General features: G+C 39.6%; 1 protein-coding gene across 1 annotated transcript in view; it reads right to left on the minus strand.

Annotated features, from left to right (window-relative positions):
* Nucleotides 1-24,184, minus strand: part of CACNA1I (calcium voltage-gated channel subunit alpha1 I) — a 495,583-nt gene that overhangs the window by 222,146 nt on the left and 249,253 nt on the right. The window contains exons 3-4 of the mRNA XM_070754808.1: nt 17,478-17,589; nt 14,786-14,919 (exon numbers count right to left, since the gene is read on the minus strand). Of these exons, the coding sequence (XP_070610909.1) occupies nt 14,786-14,919; nt 17,478-17,589 (246 nt within the window). The remainder of the gene's footprint in view (nt 1-14,785; nt 14,920-17,477; nt 17,590-24,184) is intronic.

The raw sequence follows: 24,184 nt of genomic DNA on the forward strand, positions 1-24,184 counted from the left end.
AATGTGTTGTTTTTGGAATTTAATTGTTATTGTGTTTGAAGAACTGGAAACAATTTAACAAAGATTAGAAAGTCATTTTCAAAGTTAATGAGTATCCCTATTCTAAATTTTCCTAAATTGGCTCTTATGACACAGATGATAGAATAAATATTCAGATTTTATTTTTTCTCTTATGCTCAGTGAGGCAGCCATATGCTCACTGAAGCAAAGAAGGTAAGAAATTGAGTATGATCTTTAAGTGATGTTCCTCTGGATTCAAGTTATGCACAGTGATCATTGACAATTCACTGAGGATAGTGTAAATTCCATATTGGCCCTGCTATACGTTATCTTGTACTATGCCTGGGATTTTAATTTGCCACTTTGCCAAGAGCTAAGAGGTGGCTTTGGGACTTAGGTCAAGAGGTTCCATTACTGTTGACTCCACTGTACACAAGACTGCCTGTTTTCCCCTGGGAAAACCAAATATAGATCTAAGTGTTTGACCTTCTATGCTTCCTCGCATCTACAGAGTCTAGACTGGCATATCTTTTAACTACCCCCACCTTCCTTTCAGCCGTTGATTCCACCAACTCATCTACATACAATGTTGAGTTGCAGCATCAAACCAGACAATTATAGAGGTGCAGATGACAGACTCAATGATTTCTACAGAGGAATAATTGAGTCTGTCATCTGCACCTCTATAACTGTCTGGTTTGGTTCTGTAATTCAACAATACCGACACAGACTTCAGTGGAGAATCAGAACTGCAGAAAAAATAATTGCTGTCAACCTGCCTTCCATTGAGGACCTGTATACTGCACGAATCAAAAAGAGGGCGGGAAAAACATTTACTGACCCCTCACATCCTGAACACAAACTGTTTCAACTCCTACCCTCAAAACGTCACTACAGAGCACTGCACACCAAGATAACTAGACACAAGAACAGTTTTTTTCCGAACGCCATCACTCTGCTAAACAAATAATTCCCTCAACACTGTCAGACCTTTTACTAAATCTGCACTTCTATTCTACTAGTTTTTCTCAGCATTCCTATCATCCTTTTCCTCCCACTTAGGAATGTATGACTGTAACTTGTTGCTTGTATCCTAAGATTTTTATTAATATTGATTGTTTCTTCATTGCTTATTTGACCCCTATGACAATCATTAAGTGTTGTACCACATGATTCTTAACAAATGTATCTTTTTCTTTTATTTACGTTGATAACATATGCACCAAAACAAATTCCTTGTGTGTCCAATCACACTTGGCCAATAAAAATTCCATTCTATTCTATTGGCACCGGACCAGAATATCTCCGGGACCGCCTTCTGCCGCACGAATCCCAGCGACCAGTTAGGTCCCACAGAGTTGGCCTTCTCCGGGTCCCGTCAACTAAACAATGTCGTTTGGTGGGACCCAGGGGAAGAGCCTTCTCTGTGGTGGCCCCGACCCTTTGGAACCAACTCCCCCCGGATATCAGAGTTGCCCCCACCTTCCTAGCCTTTCGCAAGCTCCTTAAAACCCACCTCTGTCATCAGGCATGGGGGAATTGATACTTTTCTCTCCCCCTAGGCTTATAAAATTTATGCATGGTATGCTAGTATGTATGATTGGTTTTTAAATTGGGGTTTTAAATTAACTTAAATATTAGATTTGTTTATATTGTATTATTATTGCTGTGAGCCGCCCCAAGTCTGCGGAGGGGGCGGCATACAAATCTGATTAATAAATAAATAATAAATAAATAAATAATATTCTATTAGCATTTATAGAGAAGAAGCATAATAATGCTCTAGTATTAAGCTTCAGAATCTAAAATTCCAGATAAATGCTAATAACCACGATGGGAGAACAGATGTAAGCAGCAAGCCAGATGAGGTCAGATGGAAAAGAAACCGAAGCAGTCATATGCTTTTTCAAAGCAGTGACTTTCTCACTTTCCTCGTCCCCTTAATCACAGACCTACCATTACAAAACTGACAAGCAATTTAGCACACTTAATCTTAAATGTTGAAGTCTTACTTCTAAACTACTTTGTGAAAAGAAGCTACTTAAGTTAAAATTGGTTCAGCAAGTACACTCTAATGTGAGTCAGTTCTTGGTGGGGGGGAGGGACAACTCTATTTGCAAGAAAACATATGCCAAATCAGGGGTGTTCACAGTATACAGGGAAAAAGAAGCCAAGATGGCAGCCACAATTGTGCAATTGAAATTCTGTCCATTTTTAAGTCTCATCATTAGTGATGGGCAAAACCAACAGTGTTCGGGTTTGGCAAGTTCAGATGAACTTCGTGCAAAATTCGGCTGAAGCCGAACGGTTTGTGGCGCCAAAGCTCCACCCCTGGAATCTCTTCGTGGGAGGGATTCCCCAGTTCCTTCAAAGAGAGGTCTTTTCATGTAAAAAAAAAATATTTTTACAAAAAAGGATGCTGCAGCAGCACTGCAAGCAAAGGGAAGTCCTTTCACATGAAAATAAAAACTCTTATTTTTACATGAAAAGACCTCCCTTTGCATGCAGCGCCGCTGCGGTGTTCTTTTTTGTAAAAATATTTTTTTTTACATGAAAAGACCTCCCTTTGAAGGAGCTGGGGAATCCCTCCCACGAAGAGTTTCCGGGGGCAGAGCTTTGACATCACGTATACCGGCAGGTTGCTAAGGACGCTAAAGTGATCACTTCCTGAATTCCATGGAATCCAGGAAGTGATCACTTTGGCGTCCTTAGCTACCTGCCGATATACGTGACATCAAAGCTCCGCCCCTGGAATCTCTTCGTGGGAGGGATTCCCCAGCTCCTTTCGTGCCTCCCTCCCAGCCTCCCGACTGGCTGACAGCTCCCCAGGTTTCGCCTTCTTCCGCTGCCACCGGCGCCCGGCTCCTCCTCCTCTTCTCAGCAGATGACAGCCGGGCGGTGGCTTTCACGGTGTTCGGCACAAACGCCGAACTAAATCACGAATTTTAAAAAAAATTCGGGTTCGGGTCCGGCATGCTGAACACCACAAAATTCAGTACGGACCCAAATTGTGCGGGTTCGGTTCACGCAACACTACTCATCATAGAAAATCTTTTGATGTCTTCAGGACAGGGGTATTTATACCCCTTTGCTGAGTATGCAAATTCGAGATCCTTGGATGCTGAAGCTTTTGTGAAAATATCTTGGTGAACCAATACCGCTAACTAAGCTTGATATCACCGCCTAAGTCACATTTCCAGGAATGAGGACAAAGAGGAAATATGGAATGAGAGATATGACAAATGGTTGGCACTTAATCTGCTGACTTTCAGTAAGGTTGTCAAGACGTGACTTTTTCCCAAGGCCTTTGGGCTGTGACCATCATTTACATAATGGTGTTGTTTATCTTTATCTCTATTATATTGTTTTATTGTTTCATGATTGCTCATTGCTTTCTGTATTGTTTTCTGTATTGTGTTTTTGTATTGATTTTTTTTTTTTTGCATTTTCTATAAGCCTGCTAGAGTCACCTTGACGGAAGTGTGTGACTGGTCAAACATTTTTAATAAGTAAATCATCCCTTAAATCAATGATTTTCAACCTTTTTTGAGCCGTGGCACATTTTTTACATTTACAAAACCATGGGGCACATTGAGGAGGGGGGGGGGGGCTAAAAAAAAGTTTGGACAAAAAAATTCTCTCTCTTCCTCCCTTTCACTCTATTTCTCTCTCCCTCTTTCTCTCCCTCTTTTTTCTCTCTCTCTCCATCCTCTTTCTTACTCTCTTCCTTCTTTCCTCTTTTTTGCTCCTTCTCTCTCCCTCCCTACTTCCCTCTATGTCTTTCTCTCTCTCTTGCTTTCTTTCTCTCTCTCTTTCTCTCTCTTGCTTTCTCTCTTGTTCTCTTTCTCTCTTGCTTGCTTTCTTTCTCTCTCTTTCTTTCTTTCTTGCTCTCTCTCTTGCTTGCTTTCTCTCTCTTGCTTGCTTTCTCTCTTGTTTTCTTTCTCTCTTTCTCTTTCTTTCTTTCTCTTGTTTTCTTTCTCTCTCTGAGCTTCGCGGCACACCTGACCATGTCTTGCGGCACACTGGTTGAAAAACACTGCCTTAAATAAATAAAATACTCTAAATGTATAAAAAAAATAGGCAGAGTTTTATTGGCACCATTACAGCTGCCATCTTGATTTCTTTTTCTTTTAACATACCTGCCTTGTGAATATCCTTGCAGCAAACAATTGAAATGGAGAATGGTCTTGTTCTGCAACAGCAGCTGCCAAATACGAACCACCTGGCCACCTGCTGTCTAATCTAACCTGAGAGATGGTAAAGAAATGGGAATTCAGCGGAGAAAAGATATTGCTTCTTTGTGTGCTTCACTGTTTTATTTAGCCCAGCAAAAGATACGCTTTTGTTTTGGGAAGTGTCTGATTTCTTAAGGGAGACAGCAAAGAAGAAAAATATTGATTTGTGGCCTTTTATTTTAAAAGTCACTTCTTAATCTGGGAAGGAGAGGAGGGAATAAAGATATAGTGATGACAATTTTCATTGCTATGGCAACTGTACATTTTTAGTGACAGTGGAGTCTTCCTCCAGAAACAACTAAATTGCCAGGGAAGTGAAGGTGAAGAGGGCAAGAAGCAGATGGTGGAATTAAGGAAAATTGTAATTCTTGGAATTTGCAAATAGGGGGAAGATGCGGGAAGAAATATACTTGAGTAAACAAAATAGGTGTACCTACTATCATATGGCACTATTGTCATTTTACCTTGTCTTATAAATCCAGAATTGGGGAATATAATCAACCACAACAACACAAGAGCACACAACAGATTTAAACTTAATATTAACCGCTCCAAACTTGACTGTAGAAAATATGACTTCAGTAACCGAGTTGTCGAAGCGTGGAACTCATTACCGGACTCCATAGTGTCATCCCCAAACCCCCAACACTTTACCCTTAGATTATCTACGGTTGACCTATCCAGATTCCTAAGAGGTCAGTAAGGGGCGAGTACAAGTGCACTAGAGTGCCTTCCGTCCTCTGTCCTATTGCTCTCCTATATCTCCTATACCTTTCTTCTATTCCTATATCTCTTCTTCTATTCTTTCATTGATATGTTCTATTCCTATATCTTCTTTTCTATTATTTCTTAGATATATTTTACTATGAGTATCTCCTCTATAACCTTCATCATGTATTTTACTATGTGTATATTGATATACTGTATACCCACTAAAACCCTCATTGTGTATTGGACAAAATAAATAAATAAATAAATAAATAAATAAATAAATAAATAAATAAATAAATAAATAAATAAATAAAAAATAATAACAGTAACCTCTAAGTAATATATATGAGTAACAATGTTTGATAAAACCTTCACCAAACTATAGATATTCCAGAGGCTTTAGTGGTAGGTAAAATTAAGATAGGCACCCTCACCAATGGATTAATGTTGGGATTAAGAACGAGAAAGAGGAGGGAGAGAGAAGGGAATGAAATCTATAGTATGGTAAAATAGATTACTGCTAATTCACCAGATCAGTGCACTGAATAACAAGCATTTTTTATCTTCTTTGTTTCCTTATGGTCTTTTTTGTTTGCAATGAATAGAGCAGTGTTTCCCAACCTTGGCAACTTGAAGATATTAGGACTTCAACTCCCAGAATTCCCCAGCCAGCGAAGTCCAGATATCTTCAAGTTGCCAAGGTTGGGAAACACTGGAATAGAGTATACACTTTTATATTCCAACTGGCATAAGAAACAAGTTATGTTCTGGAAAGTGGGTCAAGTATTGGTGTGCCCATACCTATAAATTTGCTTGGCAATTCTCGAAGATACTAAACTCGATTGTGAACGTTTTAAACAATATATAAATTTTACCTTGAGTGTTACACTGAGAGTATTACGTGTGAGTTATCTTTTGAGTAACTTCCTCAGTAAATCTGTTGTGTTATAAACTATGTTTTGAAGGGCAGCATACTACATTGTTACAATAGTAATAACATTTCCCCAGAAAATCCGCAAATAAATATGCCCCTTGTAACTGCCTTTTCTCTCAGCTTGATTTGAGCTATGCATTGTTTCCAATCCCCCCTGTCCCCCCAAAATACATATTGTATTGTCTTATTGTTATGTTGTGAGCCGCCCCGAGTCTTCGGAGAGGGGCAGCATACAAATCTAATAAATAAATAAATGAATGAATGAATGAATGAATGAATGAATGAATAAATAAATAAATAAATAAATAAATATTTATTTATTCATTCGTTTGTTCGTTTGTATGCTGCCCCTCTCCGCAGACTCGGGGCGGCTAACAACAGTAAAAAAGACAATATAAACAAATCTAATATTAAAAGTAATTTTTTAAAAACCTAACTGGTCGCTGGGATTCATGCGGCAGAAGACGGTCCCGGAGATATTCTTGTCTGATGCCATGAAGGGCTTTATAGGTCATAACCAACACTTTGAATTGTGACCGGAAACCGATTGGCAACCAATGCAGACTGTGGAGTGTTGGAGTAACATGGGCATATTTAGAAAAGCCCGTGATAGCTCTCGCAGCTGCATTCTGCACGATCTGAAGTTTCCGAACACTTTTCAAAGGTAGCCCCATGTAGAGAGCGTTACAGTAGTCCAGCCTCGAGGTGATGAGGGCATGAATGACTGTGAGCAGTGACCCCCGGTCCAAATAGGGTCGCAACTGGTGCACCAAGCAGACCTGGGCAAACGCCCCCCTCGCCACAGCTGAAAGATGTTTCTCTAATGTGAGCTGTGGATCGAGGAGGACACCCAAGTTGTGGACTCTCTCTGAGGGGGTTAATGATTCCCCCCCCAGGGTGATGGACGGACAGATGGCATTGTCCTTGGGAGGCAAAACCCACAGCCGCTCCATCTTATCAGGGTTGAGTTTGAGTCTGTTGACACCCATCCAGACCCCAACAGTCTCCAGACACCAGCACATCACTTTCACTGCATTATTATTATTATTATTATTATTATTATTATTATTATTTTTAATTTGATGAGATTCTCTTAGATTTGAATGATCGGAAACGGAATTCCTGTTTTGGAGTTATGGGTGTTCTGTGATGAAAGGAAGACATGATATCCCTTTATGCCCCTTTTTGTAACTGAATAATTTTCTATTGTTTAATCTGATATAAATATATATTGACATAACAAATGACAGAATTCAGAGTTAGATCTGGCACATTTTTTCAAAGTGAAAAGAGTCTAATTTGAGCAAGATAATTAATTAGATTGTATGACATTTAAATTTGGCCAGCAGTAAGCATTCCGGCTGCATTAAACAATGACAACAATAAAAACTTGTAGATGGCAATAAAGGATTTACACTGATCTAAAACAAGCCAAATGACAATTCTGCACCGACTTAATGGAATGAATACAAAGAAATGGTATTGCTATTCTTTGCTATAGAAAACACCATTTTACAGAACTGTTTTCTACTTAATTAAGCTTGAACCATTGCTAGTTATAAATTTCAGATAAAACCCATTGCTAGTTATACATTACAATTAAAAATGATAAATGATTATTTACTGAGAAAAAGAATTTGCAGGGCAAACGTTCATTGTATAATGACCCCATTCTGTAAAATATTGGCTACAAATGTAAACTGTGATAATGCAATTAGATATTTAGCTTGCAAATCCCTATGTGCCCTTCACTCAATTTGCAGAGGGACAGAGGAAGCGACTACTGCAGCTTTAATACAGCAACTTGGTGGTTAAGGCACTTAAATGTCACCTTGTCCCCTAGGTGTGCTTAGATGGGCCATCGGAAAGTAAAGACAGAATCACAATGCTTTTGCTTTTAATAAAAAGATGCCCTTAATGCCCAAACTCTGTAAAATGAAACAGTACTGAAATGATCATGAAAACTCCGTTCTGTTTCTATGCTTTGTACCAACTACTCATCAGATTTGCTGATGATACAGAATTACGTTGAGTGGTTATTAATATGTACTGAAAGACAATAATAAGAATTATTTTGATAGATTAGGAAAGTGGGCTCAAAAGAAAAATGGAATTGTATGGAGACAGATAAAGAGCTATTCATGTAGGAGAAGAAATAGTAATAGCAATAGCATTTAGACTTATAGTATATACTGCTTCATAGTGCATATACTGCTTCATTGTATACACCTAGGCCACCCCCTTACAACATTATCCATTAATTTGGATAAAAACGCTATAGGCTTCTTTTTCCCAGCCCATACCTGCGCCAATACCCCTTTAGCTATTCCATCCTCAACTGCTACAGCCCTTTCTAAGCGGTTTACAGAGTCAGCATATTGCCCCCAACAATCTGGGCCCCCATCAAATGCACAGTGGTAGGAAAAGTTGGCTCTTCTATGACAAGTGGACTGCAACTCCCAGAATTCCTGAGCTAGCATGATTGGCTCAAGAATTCTGGGAGTTGGAGTCCACAAGTCATAGAAGAGCCAACTTTACCTACCCCTGCACAAGGGTATAATTGTTTTTAAAAATAATAATAATAATATGTAAGTTGATGAGAAGCTTGAATATAGGTCATCAATGTGATTGGATGTGAAAAAAGACAAACACAAATTTAATAATAATAATAATAATAACAACAACAATAATAATAATAAATAATAATAATAATAATAATAATAATAATAATAATAATAATAATTTATTGGATTTGTATGCCGCCCCTCTCTGCAGACTCGGGGCGGCTAACAACAATAATAAACACAACATGTACAATCCAATAATAAAAAACAACTAAAAACCCTTATTATAAAACCAAACATACACACAAACATACCATGCATAACTTGTAATGGGCTAGGGGGAAGAGCTATCTCAACTCCCCCATGCCTGGCGGTATAAATGAGTCTTGAGTTGTTTACGAAAGACAGGGAGGGTGGGGGCAGTTCTAATTCCTGGGGGGGAGTTGGTTCCAGAGGGCCGGGGCCACCACAGAGAAGGCTCTTCCCCTGGGGCCCGCCAACTGACATTGTTTAGTCGACGGGACCCGGAGATGCATTAATAGACATTTAAGTTTGTAATCACAGCAAGTAACTATATTCTCCATTGCATCTTACACTATCTTTTGGCATAACAAAAGGCTTCTTAATTATTTTCTGTTACACCCCCCTAGGAAGAAGTAAATATTTCCTCCTCCCCTCCTCCCCACCCAATTCTCCAATCTGGGCCCCAATAGAATTTTAGTGTTCATATTTATTATTTTACTTATTATAAGATGCAAGCAAACTATTGGCTGGGAAAGGCTGCCCTACCCACTTACCTGGGAGCAAGTCACATTGAACTCAGCGGAGCTTGTTTTCGGTTAGGCAGGCATAAGCTACTGTGGTTAAAGCCCCCTTTTGACATGGGGCGAGGCCAGCTTAATCAAGCCGATGTTTTGGGGTCGCTGGCCTGGTCCATAAGTGCTACCTCTGCTATGCACACACAGCAGATGTGTGGAAGGAAGCTTTAGGGTGCCATTCTAAACTTTTGCCCAGCTGCAGAGGATTCTCTTCCTGGTCCAGCAGGAGATTCACTAAAATGTTCATGGCTACTGTGGCATCCACCAAGAATAACCAGAACCAACGCACCTGCCCCATCCCACCTGGCCGCCTTCTCTTCTGGGCTTGGAGCAGTGTGCAACTGGGAAAACATTCCCCGTCTGGAGGAATCATGCATGTTCCCTGGGGTCGCACATGCCCTCCTGGCATCACTCTGTGCCCCCCTAATGTGGCGCGCCCCACTATTTGAGAAGTACTGGCATAATAGAGCAGTGTTACTTCAATCAAATCATCTTCAATAGACATTAACACCCTCGTGATATTGTGATATTATGGGGAAAACTTTAGTCAGTGCTTTTTACTAAAGAAAATGGTTATTGGGAAGAGGGATTGAACCACTAGATCTGTTAGTTGTCTGTCTGTCTGTTTATTTTATTTATTTATTTAATTTTTATTTATTTATTTATTTATTCATTCATTCATACATACATACATACATACATACATACATACATACATACATACAGTACATATATACATACTGTTGTGGTTGGCTCTGGCCTAGCTCCTGCCCCAGGGAATGGGGAAGTGGATGCAGGGGGAAATTCGACATGTCACAGGCCTGTGTTATTGCCGACAGAATCAGTTCAGAGTTTAGTTTCCTCGGACGAAGAAAAAGGTGGGAGTGACTCGGCAGAGGAGGGCTTGGCACACAGCACAGGCAGTCAATCTCCCTTATCTTCCGTTGATTCAGATGATGATGTTTTGGACCCACGCAAGCGCAGAATTATGGGTAGAAGAGACCAAGTAAGAACATATTACAGGAAATAAGGGAGGCCACCTGTGTTTGGGTGGGGCTCCAGTAATTAGGGCTGCTGCTATAAATAGCAGCATGTGGGTTTGGCCGTTGTGGAAGAATATCTGATCGGAGATCATCAGGAATCTTGTTTTGTCTGGACTTTGTTGTTTTTTCACGCCTTGGAAACCAAAGCAGAGCAACGTGTGTGTGTGTGTGTGTGTGTGTGTGTGTGTGTCACTTCGTTGGAAGAAGAAGGGGTGTGAAGTTTCTTCACAGCTGCTAGCTAAGTACTTAATGACTGCTTATGGGTAATTGTACAGACTACCTGGTTGTTTTGGGATGTGTGCTCTTTGCAATACAAAAAGAGTGCTTTGTTTACTTTGACTTTTGTGATAAAGAACATTGTTTTGAATTTTCAAATGTGTGTGTGTCTGAAATTTGTACCCTTGAATTTTCGGGAGACTCCTATCAGAGAGCCCAGCAGAACAACATACATACATCTATGCCGCCCAATCCTGAAGGATTCAGGGCGGCTTACAACAAACACATGTCCACACTCCTTCCCTCCCCCCACTCATGCGCACCCCCACAATCCTCCCCCGTCCTCATTCATGTGCACAGACCTCATTGAAGCCTGGAATTTTGAAAAACGGGCAAATGGGCAATCCAGAATTTCTGAAAATATACTTCCAATTTGCCGTTGGGCTGTTTTTTGCCCTCCAGAGGGTTCAGGGAAGCTTCCTGAAGCCCCTGAGTGCAAAAAACAGCACAACGGGCAAACCAGAAGTTCAGAAAACGCACTGTGCAGAAAGCCTCTGTGAAGCGTACGGAAGGTGGAACGGCCTTTCCAAGGCCAAAAATCAGCTAGCTGGAGCTGACATGGGGTAACGTCTCGAGTACCCTCTGATATGGCTCCATGTGCCACCTCTGGCACACGTGCCATAGGTTTACCATCACAGCACTAGATAATTCTATGGTTTGCCCTGTAGAGTCACATTATATCATAGAAAGAATAATGGGTAAAGCAATATTCACTCCCAAAAAGTACCTTTCACTTGTCCTCGAAACTTTATAAATTTGTGAGGATATTGCTTGAGAGGAAATAAAAATGCAAAGGAGCAAGAAGGGCCTGCCCAACCACATTCTAACAGAAAGTTTACATAATCTTCCTCACACCTGCATTTTTGAAACATCATCTGAACATCTTTGGCATCTTCAGATATTCTTTAAGATGGCAATATCCAACTGTTTTTTCTTTGGGATTCTTATTATATGATTGTTACCTTCCATTGTTACTATGAGGGTCACCTAGAAGGAAATGCACCACATTTTTTCCCCTCAGCTTACAGTAATGATACAAATGCAAAACTTTAGATATACATTATTTGAATTGTCAGGAGTCCATGTATAAATTTTGTGTTTCTTCAGAAAGATAGTGTGTTCTGTCTGGGTCACTCCGGAAGCTATGACCAACCCCAAAAGATAAGCCAGACACACCGGTTGAATCCAAACACAGTTTTACAATGGTAAAGAGAAAAGAAGCCAACAGAAAATGTCCTTACAGATCAGGAAAACACTGGAACTCCAAATAGATACACGAAGGCAATTGTTCATACAGAAACGCAGGATCCTTGATGCCAGACGAGGCTGTTGAGCTAGCAGACACACACCTCCCACCGGTCTTCAAGGCTGCTGGGCCACGAGCCAGGAACAAAAACGCTGAGAGAAAATGCAGATAACACCAACTCCCCTTTGATAACACTCCACGCTGCCAGAATGGTTCTCATGCCTTATAAACCCTTCCCTGCTAATGAGGATCACACCCAACCCCCTGGTGTTCCTCATTCAATGCTGATAATATCTACGCAGTTGATTTCTCCTTTGAGCTATGCGTCTCTGCCGCATACTAATGATAGCTTGGGCGTCGTCATCCAGGGACTCCAGAGAATCAAAGCTACTTGCTGGAGATAGCCCTTCCCCAGGGCTCCCAGGCCTTTCATCAACGTAACTTTCGTGACTGCTGTCTGCACTGTCCGACTGCAAACAACTCTCCTCTCCGCTCTCAGCCTCCCCCGGGCATGGAGCCAGCAGAGACTCAGATGGTCTTTGATCTGGCTCAGGCTGAACCACAACATAGTGTAGCTGCCGCAGTGTTTTGAAATGGCATCTATAAGTGATGTACATTACAAGTAGCATGTCATCATTAAATTTCTCACTGGGGAGAAAGAAACTGTTGAGAACATTCACAAACATTTGTGTACAGTTTATGGAGAATCTGCAGTCGGCTGAAGTATGGTTAGTCACTGGGCACAGAGGGTGAGGCCATTAGAAGACAGTTCGGCAGAGCTCCACGATTTGCAGTGTTCGGGGTGGCCAACCATGGCTGTCACACCTGACAAGATACAGCTTGCTGATGTGCTCATTCACAAGGACTGATGCATAACGACTCGGCAGTTGGTACTGAAGCTGTCAATCAGCAAAGGAAGTGTGGAAGAGGTGATTTGCACAGTGTAGAAATGGCTTTCTGACTAGAACAAGGAGCAGTACCGACAAGGCATACATGCCCTTGTGTCTTGTTGGAGGAAGGCCATAGAACGGGATGGAGATTACGTGGAAAAATGGGGAGTATAGACGAAACATGATTCTTTCTTGTGGGGAAGTTTCATTGTGTTCAATAAATAATTGTTGAAGAAAAAAATGTGGCGCATTACTTTCTGTGCGAGCCTTGTACCGTACATCACTTACAGACGCCATTTTGAAACACTGCTGCAGCTACGCTATCTGTCTGAAGAAACGCATAATTTACACATACAATTGTAAATTCAAATAATGTGTATCTAAAGTTTCATATTTGTACCATTACTGTGGGCTGAGAAAAATAATGTGGTGCATTACTTTCTGGTATTATATTCCTTAAATGATTTTTATATATTTAAGGATTAGTTTTTCCCAGAATGGCACAATTTCACATCACCTCCTTGGCTTTTCAAATTGTTCACAAAATGCTGGTAAGTTGTTTTTTGGGGACTTCTAAGCATCTTCCTTTCAGTTCCTCCCTGCCTCTTTAAAGTAATGTTGGAGAGGGAAGTCTTGTACAATCGGCTAAGGACCATCCAGTTGGTCAGATGAAGCATCACAAGATTCAGCCTGGACAATGTTCTGTCTGGGTTTTCCCAGACCTCCACACCCACTGAAAAACAGCCAGACACTCTGGTAAAATCCAAAAGTAATTTATAGCAGGAAAAAATAAGCACACAGGAAAACCTGTCTTCACAGCAGACAGGTTACAATACTTTACAACAGGGTCCTGATGTCCAGTCAATTCCAAAAGCTTCTTGCTGGCACACACCCCCAAGGTTTCAAGAGTCCAAGGCACAAACCAGGATTGTAGCCACCAAAGTTCACAAACAGGTCTCACGAATCTCCAAGATAAAACTCCACAAGCCAGGAAGGGTGGGGCCGCCTTTTATCCTTTCCCAAGCACCACACCCAAACCCAGCTGCGACCCCTAATGCTGGAAATATCTGGCCAATTGCGTTCTTCTCTCGTTAGCTCTCCTCTGTCGCATATCTATGAAGTCACTAGCATCTTCCCCCAGGGAATCCAGGCTGCTTGCTGGGGAGAGCTCCCCCTGGTGGAACTCTGGCTGTCCTTCATCTTCAGCCTGGGATTCAGCTTCTTCATCAGTCTGCCCCTCCTGGTCCTCAGCCTCTGAGCCGGACACCGACAGCAAATCAGCCATTCCCGGAGGGGTCCCAGGCTGAACCACAACAGACAACAGCCTTTGTAAATCCTTGGATAAAACTGCTGATACTTAAATTAGCTTCCTAGCAGCTCATAACACAAATAGAATGGGCTCAATACCTGTTCATTGTTTCAGAGTGGTAAAATTTCAGGAAAGTATTTTAGCTGAATATTAGGAGGAAAATTTCATAATGATAAAATTGTTTGATAGCGATACTAATCAATTAGGGAAATTGTAGACATTATTTCCATGAAAGTATTAAAATAGAAACTGAATAGCTACTCACTAGGATGTTTTAATTCAATTTCATGTGCAACGCAGGAGATTCTAATAAGTAGCCATATTATGCCCAAAGGGGACTTATATAATATATGGGATTCTAAAGCTATAAGATGTTTCCAAGTGCTTTTTACTTAGAGAAATATAGCAGTGCAACCTCCCACAGCCAACTTGCATTGTCATTCACCAGCCTTTAATGCCTATCCTTTCCAAGTCATTAAAGCCATTAACTTTCCCAACAGATGACTACGAGACTGGCTGAAATACTATGACGTACTGATGAACTTTTTAATTTTTGTAGTAAGTTTTCTTAGCAGTCCTCTTGACCTTTCAGTGTAGGAGGACATGCTTTCAATTAATTTTTTAAATTTCTAACACGACAGAATTGAATCATTCTTACAATTACATTCAAATTATGTTTCGAGACAGTGACCAAATCCATATCTCTTAGTCTGTTAGTGTATTTCTGTAAGGTTAAACAGAAAGAAAAGAAACACCTACCCAGCCATAACAATGAAGAAATCCAGGCGGTTCCAGGTATCTCCAAGGTAGCATTTCTTGCCAAATATCCCAAGGGCCACCATCTTCAGCACCATTTCCATAGCAAAGAAGATAAAAATGAAGTCATCAAACACCTAGAAAAAGCAGATTTGAATTAATTTTAACCATTATTTTGAATAGGCATATTGTCACGCTGAATATTTACAGCCCCAGAGACATTCTAAGTCATTCAGTAATTAAATAGTTAACAGTGTGTATTGTATAAGCTCCACCTCATTATGATGTAAAATCCTGCCACATGATACATGCATCATTTCCTCCTTCTTGAAAATCTCCATTTTAAACTCTCTTTCTCCTTTGTCTTCAATGATGTAGCACGCAGGGAAGATGCCTCTGATAGGCATTAGCTATATTTTCTTATTTTCATAATAAAAGTAACTTTGTTTGAAAGCTGATTCTCTACTTTAATCCATCGACTCTCAGATTTGATTTATTGTAGTCCACGCGGGCTATAATTTATCTACTAAATCTGTCACATATGAAATACAATAACAGTATTTTCAGTATAATCCTAATACATTGTTTAAGATAAAGTTTGAAGACCCTTTTGCAAGTACCGCCACCCCAAAGATGTTGCAGATGGCTTACAGAGAAAGAAGCCTATTCTAGTAAGTCCATCAATCCTTCCACTGAACACTTTCTCTAGAAATGTCTACCTGCTCCCTTAACAAATAATAGACTAGGTTGAGATCTTTGGGTTTTTTTCTAGCTATCTGATCTAATCTTTGCACATTTTTGTTTGTTTTACTCTATTATTTGTTTGTTTGTTTGTTTGTTTGTTTGTTTGTAATTCAGTCCAACAATGTTTGCCATTTAGAACATATTAAACTACAGCAATGGTGGGTTGTAAATAATTTTGCTACTGGTTTGCATGCGCACTTGCACGCGCACACCACTTCTGCACATGTGCAGAAGCATCCTAGGTGGATGGGCAGAGCATCACAGGTGGGTGGGTGGAGCTCTGCTGGCACTACCAGTTCTAAGAACCAGCCCAAACCGGGAGCAACCCATCGCTGGTCTACAGGTAGCCCTTGTATAATGTCTACTTCTTCAGTGACTTTTGAAGTCCCAATGAATGAGGAGTCCCTAGTTAAGGGACCTAGTTAAGGAAGAGGATAATAGATTATATTTCAAGTACATTAGAACAACAGCCTCCAAACTTATGGGAACAGATGGGCTTTGCTTGTTGGTGCAGCCCAGTTACTGGCATACTGGGGACTTTTGCCAGCCCACGGACAGGGGGCCGGGGTCTCCTGGTTTAAGGCTGCAGCTTTAATTTGGCAAGTTTATCTCCATTAAATATAAGCAAATACAAGACTGGATTCATTTGGATTTCATTGTCTTGCCTTTGGCTCAAATCTGACATCAGGCTGAGTGTACAGCTTATGTAAAGATTTGGCGATTGTTGCCTTTACTTCATAAAGAAAAGCATCTCTCATCTCATTCACATTGCTTTACAGGAATGTCGCCCCATTATTCATAGCAAACCACTCCAACTCAGTAATATCGGAAACCTAACATCAAAAACATCATCCAAAAAGCACAACAAAGAATGTTATTTCTGCGCCAACTCAGAAAGCTCAAACTGCCCAAGGAGCTGCTGATACAGTTCTGCAGAGGGATTGTTGAATCTGTCTTCTGCACCTCTATAACTGTCTGGTTTGGTTCTGCAACCCAAGAAGGCAGACACAGACTTCAGAGGAGAATCAGAACGGCAGAAAAAACAATTGCTACCAAACTGCCTTTTATTGAAGACCTGTATATTGAGTCAAAGAGAGGACTATGAAAATATTTACAGACATCTCACATTCTGGATACAAACTGCTTCAACTCCTACCCTCAAAACAATACCATAGAGCACTGCACACAGAACAACTAGGCACAAGAACAGTTTCCCCCCAAAAGCCATCACTCTGCTAAACAAATAATTCCCTAAATACCGTCAAAATATCCCTAAGTCTGCACTACTATTAATCTTCTCAAATTCCCATCACTCATCTCCTCCCACAAATGACTGTATCACTGTAACTTTGCTGCTTGTATCCTTACAATTTATATTGATTGGTTCCTAATATGATTTGATTGCTTATTTGCAGCCAGACTATCATTAAGTGTTTTGCCTTATGATTCTTGACAAACTTCTCTTTTCTTTTATATACTGTATAATTTCTATGTCTGATTGTGGGTTGATTGGGTTTTAGAAATGGTTTTATAATCTTTTTAGATCATTGAACATTTAGAACACTTTTTAATGAATACTTTTTAGAAATTTCTTTTGTCTTTGTTTATGAAACAAGTGAGCAAGCTTTAGTGCTATTTGCTATCTCAATACTCAATATATCAGCAGGATCCACAGGAACTCTAATAAATAACACATAGATATTCACATTTGGAAAAACTGAAAAGGAATGAATGAACATTATATGGGGAAACATAGAAGCAGATGTATGAATAGCTAGAATCGCAAGTTTGACATTTTGACAGTTTATTTTAAAAAGTGCTGGCTTGTTATGGGCTTTATTTCTACATGATTTTGCTGATGGCTCTAGTTCACATAACATAGTTATGGAATATATGTCAAAATATGAACCAGAGGGTCATATATTGCCATTATAGAAAGGGAGCTACTTACTTGCAAAATTTTACATCTGTTGGAGAGGCAATCCATATCATCACAAGGTTGATACATTCCAAGTGTAACACAGTTCAGTAGAATCACCATCATGCTGACACATTCAAACCAGGTGGAAGGAAGAAATAAAGTCAAGGAAAACAAACAAATCTCATTTACCAACAGTATACTCGGGGATACTAGAGTTTTAAACAAACTCTCAGAGTTTTTACTCTCAGGCAATAAGACCATAGCAACACAATGCATAAACAGTAGATAACTGAGATAATACAATTGCTCTTAGATCGTACCATTAGACTGCAGGTGAGAAAATCACAGGGTAGCATATTTCTTCATAGGTAGAATGAACAAAAATCATGTACAAAATATATTCATATAAATAAAAGAAATAATTCCATGGAAAAAGGTTTCAATTATGGATACTTCAGATACAGGCTAAAGTAGTATCGCCTGAGAAGAATTTTATTAATAAATAAGTTGTTTACATGAGTTATTTTATCTGCCACTCTAAAATCACCAATTTATTGCTTGTCTTATTTTTTTTTTGTCTTGTAAAACTATCACATCTTACCCTTCTGACAAATTCTGCACTAATATATCCCTGATCGAGATACATTAAAACAACAACAACCAGTGCTTCATTTTTTCTGCAAAGGGTTTTTAACAGAGATAAGGAAAATACTGCTGGGACAAAACAAAAATCTATTTAGGTTCCAAGTTTCTTATTGTCAACAGTAAGATGGCTATAGAAAGTCCATAAGCAAAACAGAAAGATAACGTTAACAATAATAAACTCTCCACTAACCCCAAAGGATTAAAATTTAGAGATCTATCACTTCTGATCATTTATTCAAGTAGCTACTGGTCATGATATTATAAATATAAATATAAATAGGTATAGGGAACAAAGGCACGTGGACCTCAACTCCAAGAACTCCTGTACCATCACATAGCATCACATAACTGGAAACATCTCTAGATCCATTCTAAGCCAAAGGATAAAGCCCATGAAACAATAATGACCGTAATTGTTTCCAATAGTTGAAAACTATGTGTCTTAATATTAGTTGCTTATGAATAAATAGGATGAATCTACCAAATTCACATTCTGCACGTGAGCTTCTCAAATGGCACTAGGCTAATTAATGTAACAATATCATGTTGGCCGAAAGGTCTGACAGGTGTAATTAAAATAGTCAAAATGGCGGTCATGATGAAACAATTGAAACTGCCTAAACTTTATGTAACTTTGCTTTGTTATCTGTATTTCTTCCTGTTATATATGGTTTTTCTATTCCAGCGATGGTGAACTTATGGCACAGGTGCCAAAGGTGGCACACAGAGCCATATCTGCTGTCACTCAAGCTGTTGCCCTAGTTCAGCTCCAATGTGCATTTGTGTGCTGGCTAGCTGATTTTTGGCTCACACAGAGGCTCTGGGAGGGTGTTTCTGGCTTCCAGAGAGCCTCTGGGGGGGGATGGGGGTATTTTACCCTCACCTGGCTCCAGGGAAGCCTTTGGAGCCTGGGGTGGGTGAAACACGAGTCTACTGGGCCCACCAGAAGTTGGGAAACAGACCATTTCCATCCTCCAGAGGACCTCTGGGGGGCAGGGGAAACTGTTTTCACCCTCCCCAGCCATTGAATTATGGGTGTGGGCACTCACACATGCAAAATAGCATGTGCACACACTCTTTTGGCACCCAAGAAAAAAAAAGTTCACCATCACTGTCCTATTCTAAAATCTCTCTGGTTAAAAGGAATAATCATTTTTCTTATGATAAGCTTTTTTTTAACCCATAGTGTCAATAACTTGTGGCAACTAGATAGGCCTATTGCAATTTGTCAATCTGCAGGGTAATGTTTTCATAGAGCGTGATAAATTACTCCCTTTCACTCACACAAACTAGAAAATAGAGGTACTAATTGCTTTGCAGGCATATATTGGAAAAACATATCACTGGTCCATCTAAATTGTTCCTTTATTTCCAGAAGTGGCCAATGTTCAACATAATTACCATTACAGAGTGTACACTTAAAGACAAAATGTATTTTTTTTAAAATCTGAGCTGGTGTTCAGTAAAGATCCTAAAAGCATGAGAATTTATAGTCCTTGCAATTGTTTTCTTAACTACTGTGTAATGTCTCAGCACAAACTTAGCAATGGAGACAATTAATCCTTTTGCATATAGTTTTTTTTACAATTAGCTGCCAATGAGTTAGTTCACTTTACAATCTCTACTTCCAATTATTCAATTATTCAGAGTCCGTGCAGTCACCAGGAATCACATGCAATCCAATCAATTATTTTATCTTTTTTGTATTTCACCAGAATTCCCCTCCCTTTGCATAGAAGGCACAAATTCCAAAACTATTTACCATCCTGTTTCTTCTGTCATCCTATCATGCCCTTTTCTACTTTCTGAAATGGAGCCATTCTTAATGTAGATTTATATCCATGAGGATTTTCTAAATGACTGCTTCAGAGGCTGGTAGCCTTAAATTAGTGGAAAGTGCCTTCCTATCTTTGTTTTGCAGCTTCTATATTTCAATTTAGCCTAATGAGAATAAAGGCCCCAATAGTATACCGGGTAAAGAACTATAAAATTTCAAGAACGTTTCTATTAGCATTTATTCAAATTAAAATTCAAGTAAAACCTCTTGCTAGAATGTGAAATGTTAGTGAAGAATTAAGATACCCTACACTCTGCCATTAACTGGGAATGGTAAAGGTAATACCGTATTTTTCAGAGTATAAGATGCACCAGAGTATAAGATGCACCTTACTATTGTGGGAGGAAAATATGGAGGTATTCATCTGGCTAGCGTCCTTAGTCTGTTCAGCTTCAGCATATTATTTTATTCCCTGATTAGGACTGAAAAAAACTTTTTCACAGGGAGTAGGAATGAAAACAAGCCTGCAAAAACTTAGGGCAGAAAAAACTGCTTTGGAGAGAGTAGGACAAAAAATAAATGCTGCAAGCATTCCTGTCAAACAGGCAACAAATTGTCAAAATTGGTAGCGCCATCTCCACCCCGTCCCTGTCATAAGTGGCGTTCCCCAGGGAAGCGTACTAGGTCCTACTCTCTTCATTCTCTACATCAATGACCTCTGTGACCATATCAAAAGCAACTGTGTTCTTTTTGCCGACGATGTGAAACTTTTCAACACCACTGACAACACACTCACTCTCCAAAAAGACCTGGACTTTGTCTCAGACTGGTCTAACGCCTGGCAACTTCAAATATCAACCAACAAATGTTCTACCCTCCACATCGGCAAAAAGAATCCAAACCGCACATACGAACTGAATAAACAATCTCTCACTGCCAACCCACACTCCGTAAAAGACCTTGGAATACTAATATCGAATGACCTAAGTGCTAAAGCCCACTGCAACAATATCGCCAAAAAAGCTTCTAGAGTTGTTAACCTGATCCTACGCAGCTTCTGCTCAGGCAATCTCACACTACTCACAAGAGCCTACAAAACTATTGCCAGACCCATCCTAGACTACTGCTCATCTGTCTGGAACCCATACCACATCTCAGACATCAACACCCTTGAAAATGTCCAAAGATATTTCACCAGAAGAGCCCTTCACTCCTCCATTCGAAACAGAATACCCTACGAAAATAGACCAACAATCCTGGGCCTAGAAAGCCTAGAACTACGGCGCCTAAAACACGATTTGAGTATTGCCCACAAGATCATATGCTGCAATGTCCTACCGGTCAATGACTACTTCAGCTTCAACCGCAACAACACAAGAGCACGCAACAGATTCAAACTTAATAAGAACCGCTCCAAACTTGACTGTAAAAAATATGATTTCAATAATCGAGTTATCAAAGCGTGGAACTCATTACTGGACTCAATTGTGTCAACCCCTAACCCCCAACATTTCTCCCTTAGACTCTCCACGATTGACCATTCCAGGTTCCTAAGAGGCCAATAAGGGGCGTACATAAGTGCACTGGTGTGCCTTTCATCCCCTGTCCAATTGTCTTTCCTTTCTCTCACTTATCATATATATTTTCTTTCTTTCATATATCCTCTCCTCTAAGTTCACTTTTACTCTTATATATATTCGGAACTTCAGATCGTGCAGAATGCAGCTGCGAGAGCAGTCATGGGCTTACCTAGGTATGCCCATGTCTCACCATCACTCCGCAGTCTGCATTGGCTGCCGATCAATTTCCGGTCACAATTCAAAGTGTTGGTTATGACCTTTAAAGCCCTTCATGGCATCGGACCAGAATATCTCCGAGACCGCCTTCTGCCGCACGAATCCCAGCGACCGATTAGGTCCCACAGAGTGGGCCTTCTCCGGGTCCCGTCAACTAAACAATGCCGGTTGGCGGGTCCCAGGGGAAGAGCCTTCTCTGTGGCGGCACCGGCTCTCTGGAACCAAGTCCCCCCGGAGATTAGAACTGCCCCTACTCTTCCTGCCTTCCGAAAACTCCTTAAGACCCACCTTTGCCGTCAGGCATGGGGAAACTAAACATCTCCCCTGGGCATGTTAATTTATACATGGTATGCTTGTGAGTGTGTTTGCTATTACATGGGGTTTTTCTTAAATCGTTAAATATTTTAATTAATTGCATTGTTGTGACTGTTTTACTTGTTGTGAGCCGCCCCGAGTCTTCGGAGAGGGGCGGCATACAAGTCCAACTAATAAATAAATAAATAAATAAATATTACTACATGTCTATTTTTCTTCCTATGTATTTGTGTATTGGACAAATGAATGAACGAATAAATAAATAAATAAAATAATAAGCCAGAAAGATCGTTAGCACTGCGTTAGGGGTGAAAAAGCCTTTTTTCAGAGGGAGTATGAATGAAAACAATCCTGCAAAGACTTGGGCTGGAAAAACCTTCTTTGGAGGGAGTAGGAAGCCAGGAAAATCATTAGCTCCTAGTTAGGGCTGGGGGGGGGAGCTTCAAGAAAAAAGCTACATGTGAAGGATAAGACCCAGCCAAATTTTTAGTGTCTTTTAGGGAGGAAAAAGGTGTCTCTTATACTCCGAAAAATACGGTAGATAGGTTAAACTAAATGCAAATGAAAAAGAGAAAAGGAATATAATTTCTATACACATTTACATTGCTTGCTTGATTTCGAGCAGATGTGTTTTCAATTTTTATACCTTAAACCTGAAATCATAAAAGAAACAATTGCAAATAATTGTGACAAAACAATTTCATTTAATTGCTCTGATTCTATTGAAAAAGCAAACACGGTTATCACATCACAAGCAGGATGAGAAATTCCTTTGATAATCTGTTTGGTGAAAACTACTTTTATCCAACAGAGAAGAATAGAAAAATCATCAACCATATAATTGGACTACTATATACAGCTTCAGCTTCTGGATGGGGCAAAACTAATTTGGAACACTTTGCTAATAAGAATGAGGTGCTTATACCAATGTTGCCCATTTAAATAACTGGCTCTTATTCACTGAAAAAGATATTCCTGGAGACCTGTCAGAGCAGGAACAAAATAACTTGTTGCTCTAGACATTGTAAGTGCAACATGAAAACAACCCCATGCAGAGCTGATTTACGCCTTCGTGCACTGAGAGTTCAGGAAGCCTTGATCCTTAGAGATCCTCTGTCTGCCTAGCTATTTGTCAGTGCACATAAAGAAAATTTAAGAATGATATTCTTACTGAACATTATAAAGTTGTATATTTTTGACATCTGGGTATGCATCTCTATACTACTAAATCCCACCTGTTTGTAATCTTCAGTTGGGTGAAACAGTGGATCAACAATGTTTGAATCAAGATATCTCAAATGGGCTAATTTAAAGAAGCAAAAGTTTTGCACCCAAATCTGGGATTCAAATTTGGCAAAGTTGTGGCCTTTTTAGCATCATCACACTGTTAGAGTCAGTTGCGGTCACATGATCGTCATGTTTCACACTCCATACCACATTCTCACAAGAAAAGTTAAAGGGAAAGTCAGCAGATATTCAGGAGTCTCTCCCATTCTTATGCCGATCTGTAGTCATTTTGTTTCTCAATTTAGGTAAGGATATATTTTTGAAATGAGGTCCCAATGGGTGACAAGCTGTCTAGTAATGCAATATTTTTGTGCACAACAGTTTTGTGCTTCAAAATAGAGCCTTTTAAATTATAACTATTTTATGATTTGGCAAACCTGCAATGCCCCTCTCCTAGTTTTCTTCTCTAGAATTGGAACTCACTTCCTGACTCTGTAGTATCAATCAATCAATCAATCAAAAATAAATAAAATAAATAAAATAAATAAAATAAATAAAATAAATAAAATAAATAAAATAAATAAAACAAATAAAACAAATAAAACAAATAAAACAAATAAAACAAATAAAACAAATAAAACAAATAAAACAAATAAAACAAATAAAACAAATAAAACAAATAAAACAAATAAAATAAATAAAATAAATAAAATAAATAAAATAAATAAAAATAAAAAACTCACTTCCTGACTCTGTAGTATCATCACCAAACCCCCAAAACTTTACCCTTAGATTATCCACTGTTGACCTCACCCGATTCCTAAGAGGTCAGTCAGGGGCGTGCATAAGTGCACCATGTGCCTACTGTTCCTGTCCTACATTTTCTCTATTATTAGTACCAATATCTTGTATGTTTAATCTGTTTGGATTGCATGATTGTTTCTTAATAAGGGTTTTAAATATTGTTTTTTTTAATA

The sequence above is a fragment of the Erythrolamprus reginae genome, chromosome 6 (genome assembly GCF_031021105.1).
Source record: "Erythrolamprus reginae isolate rEryReg1 chromosome 6, rEryReg1.hap1, whole genome shotgun sequence".
Classification (NCBI taxonomy): Eukaryota; Metazoa; Chordata; class Lepidosauria; order Squamata; family Dipsadidae; genus Erythrolamprus; species Erythrolamprus reginae.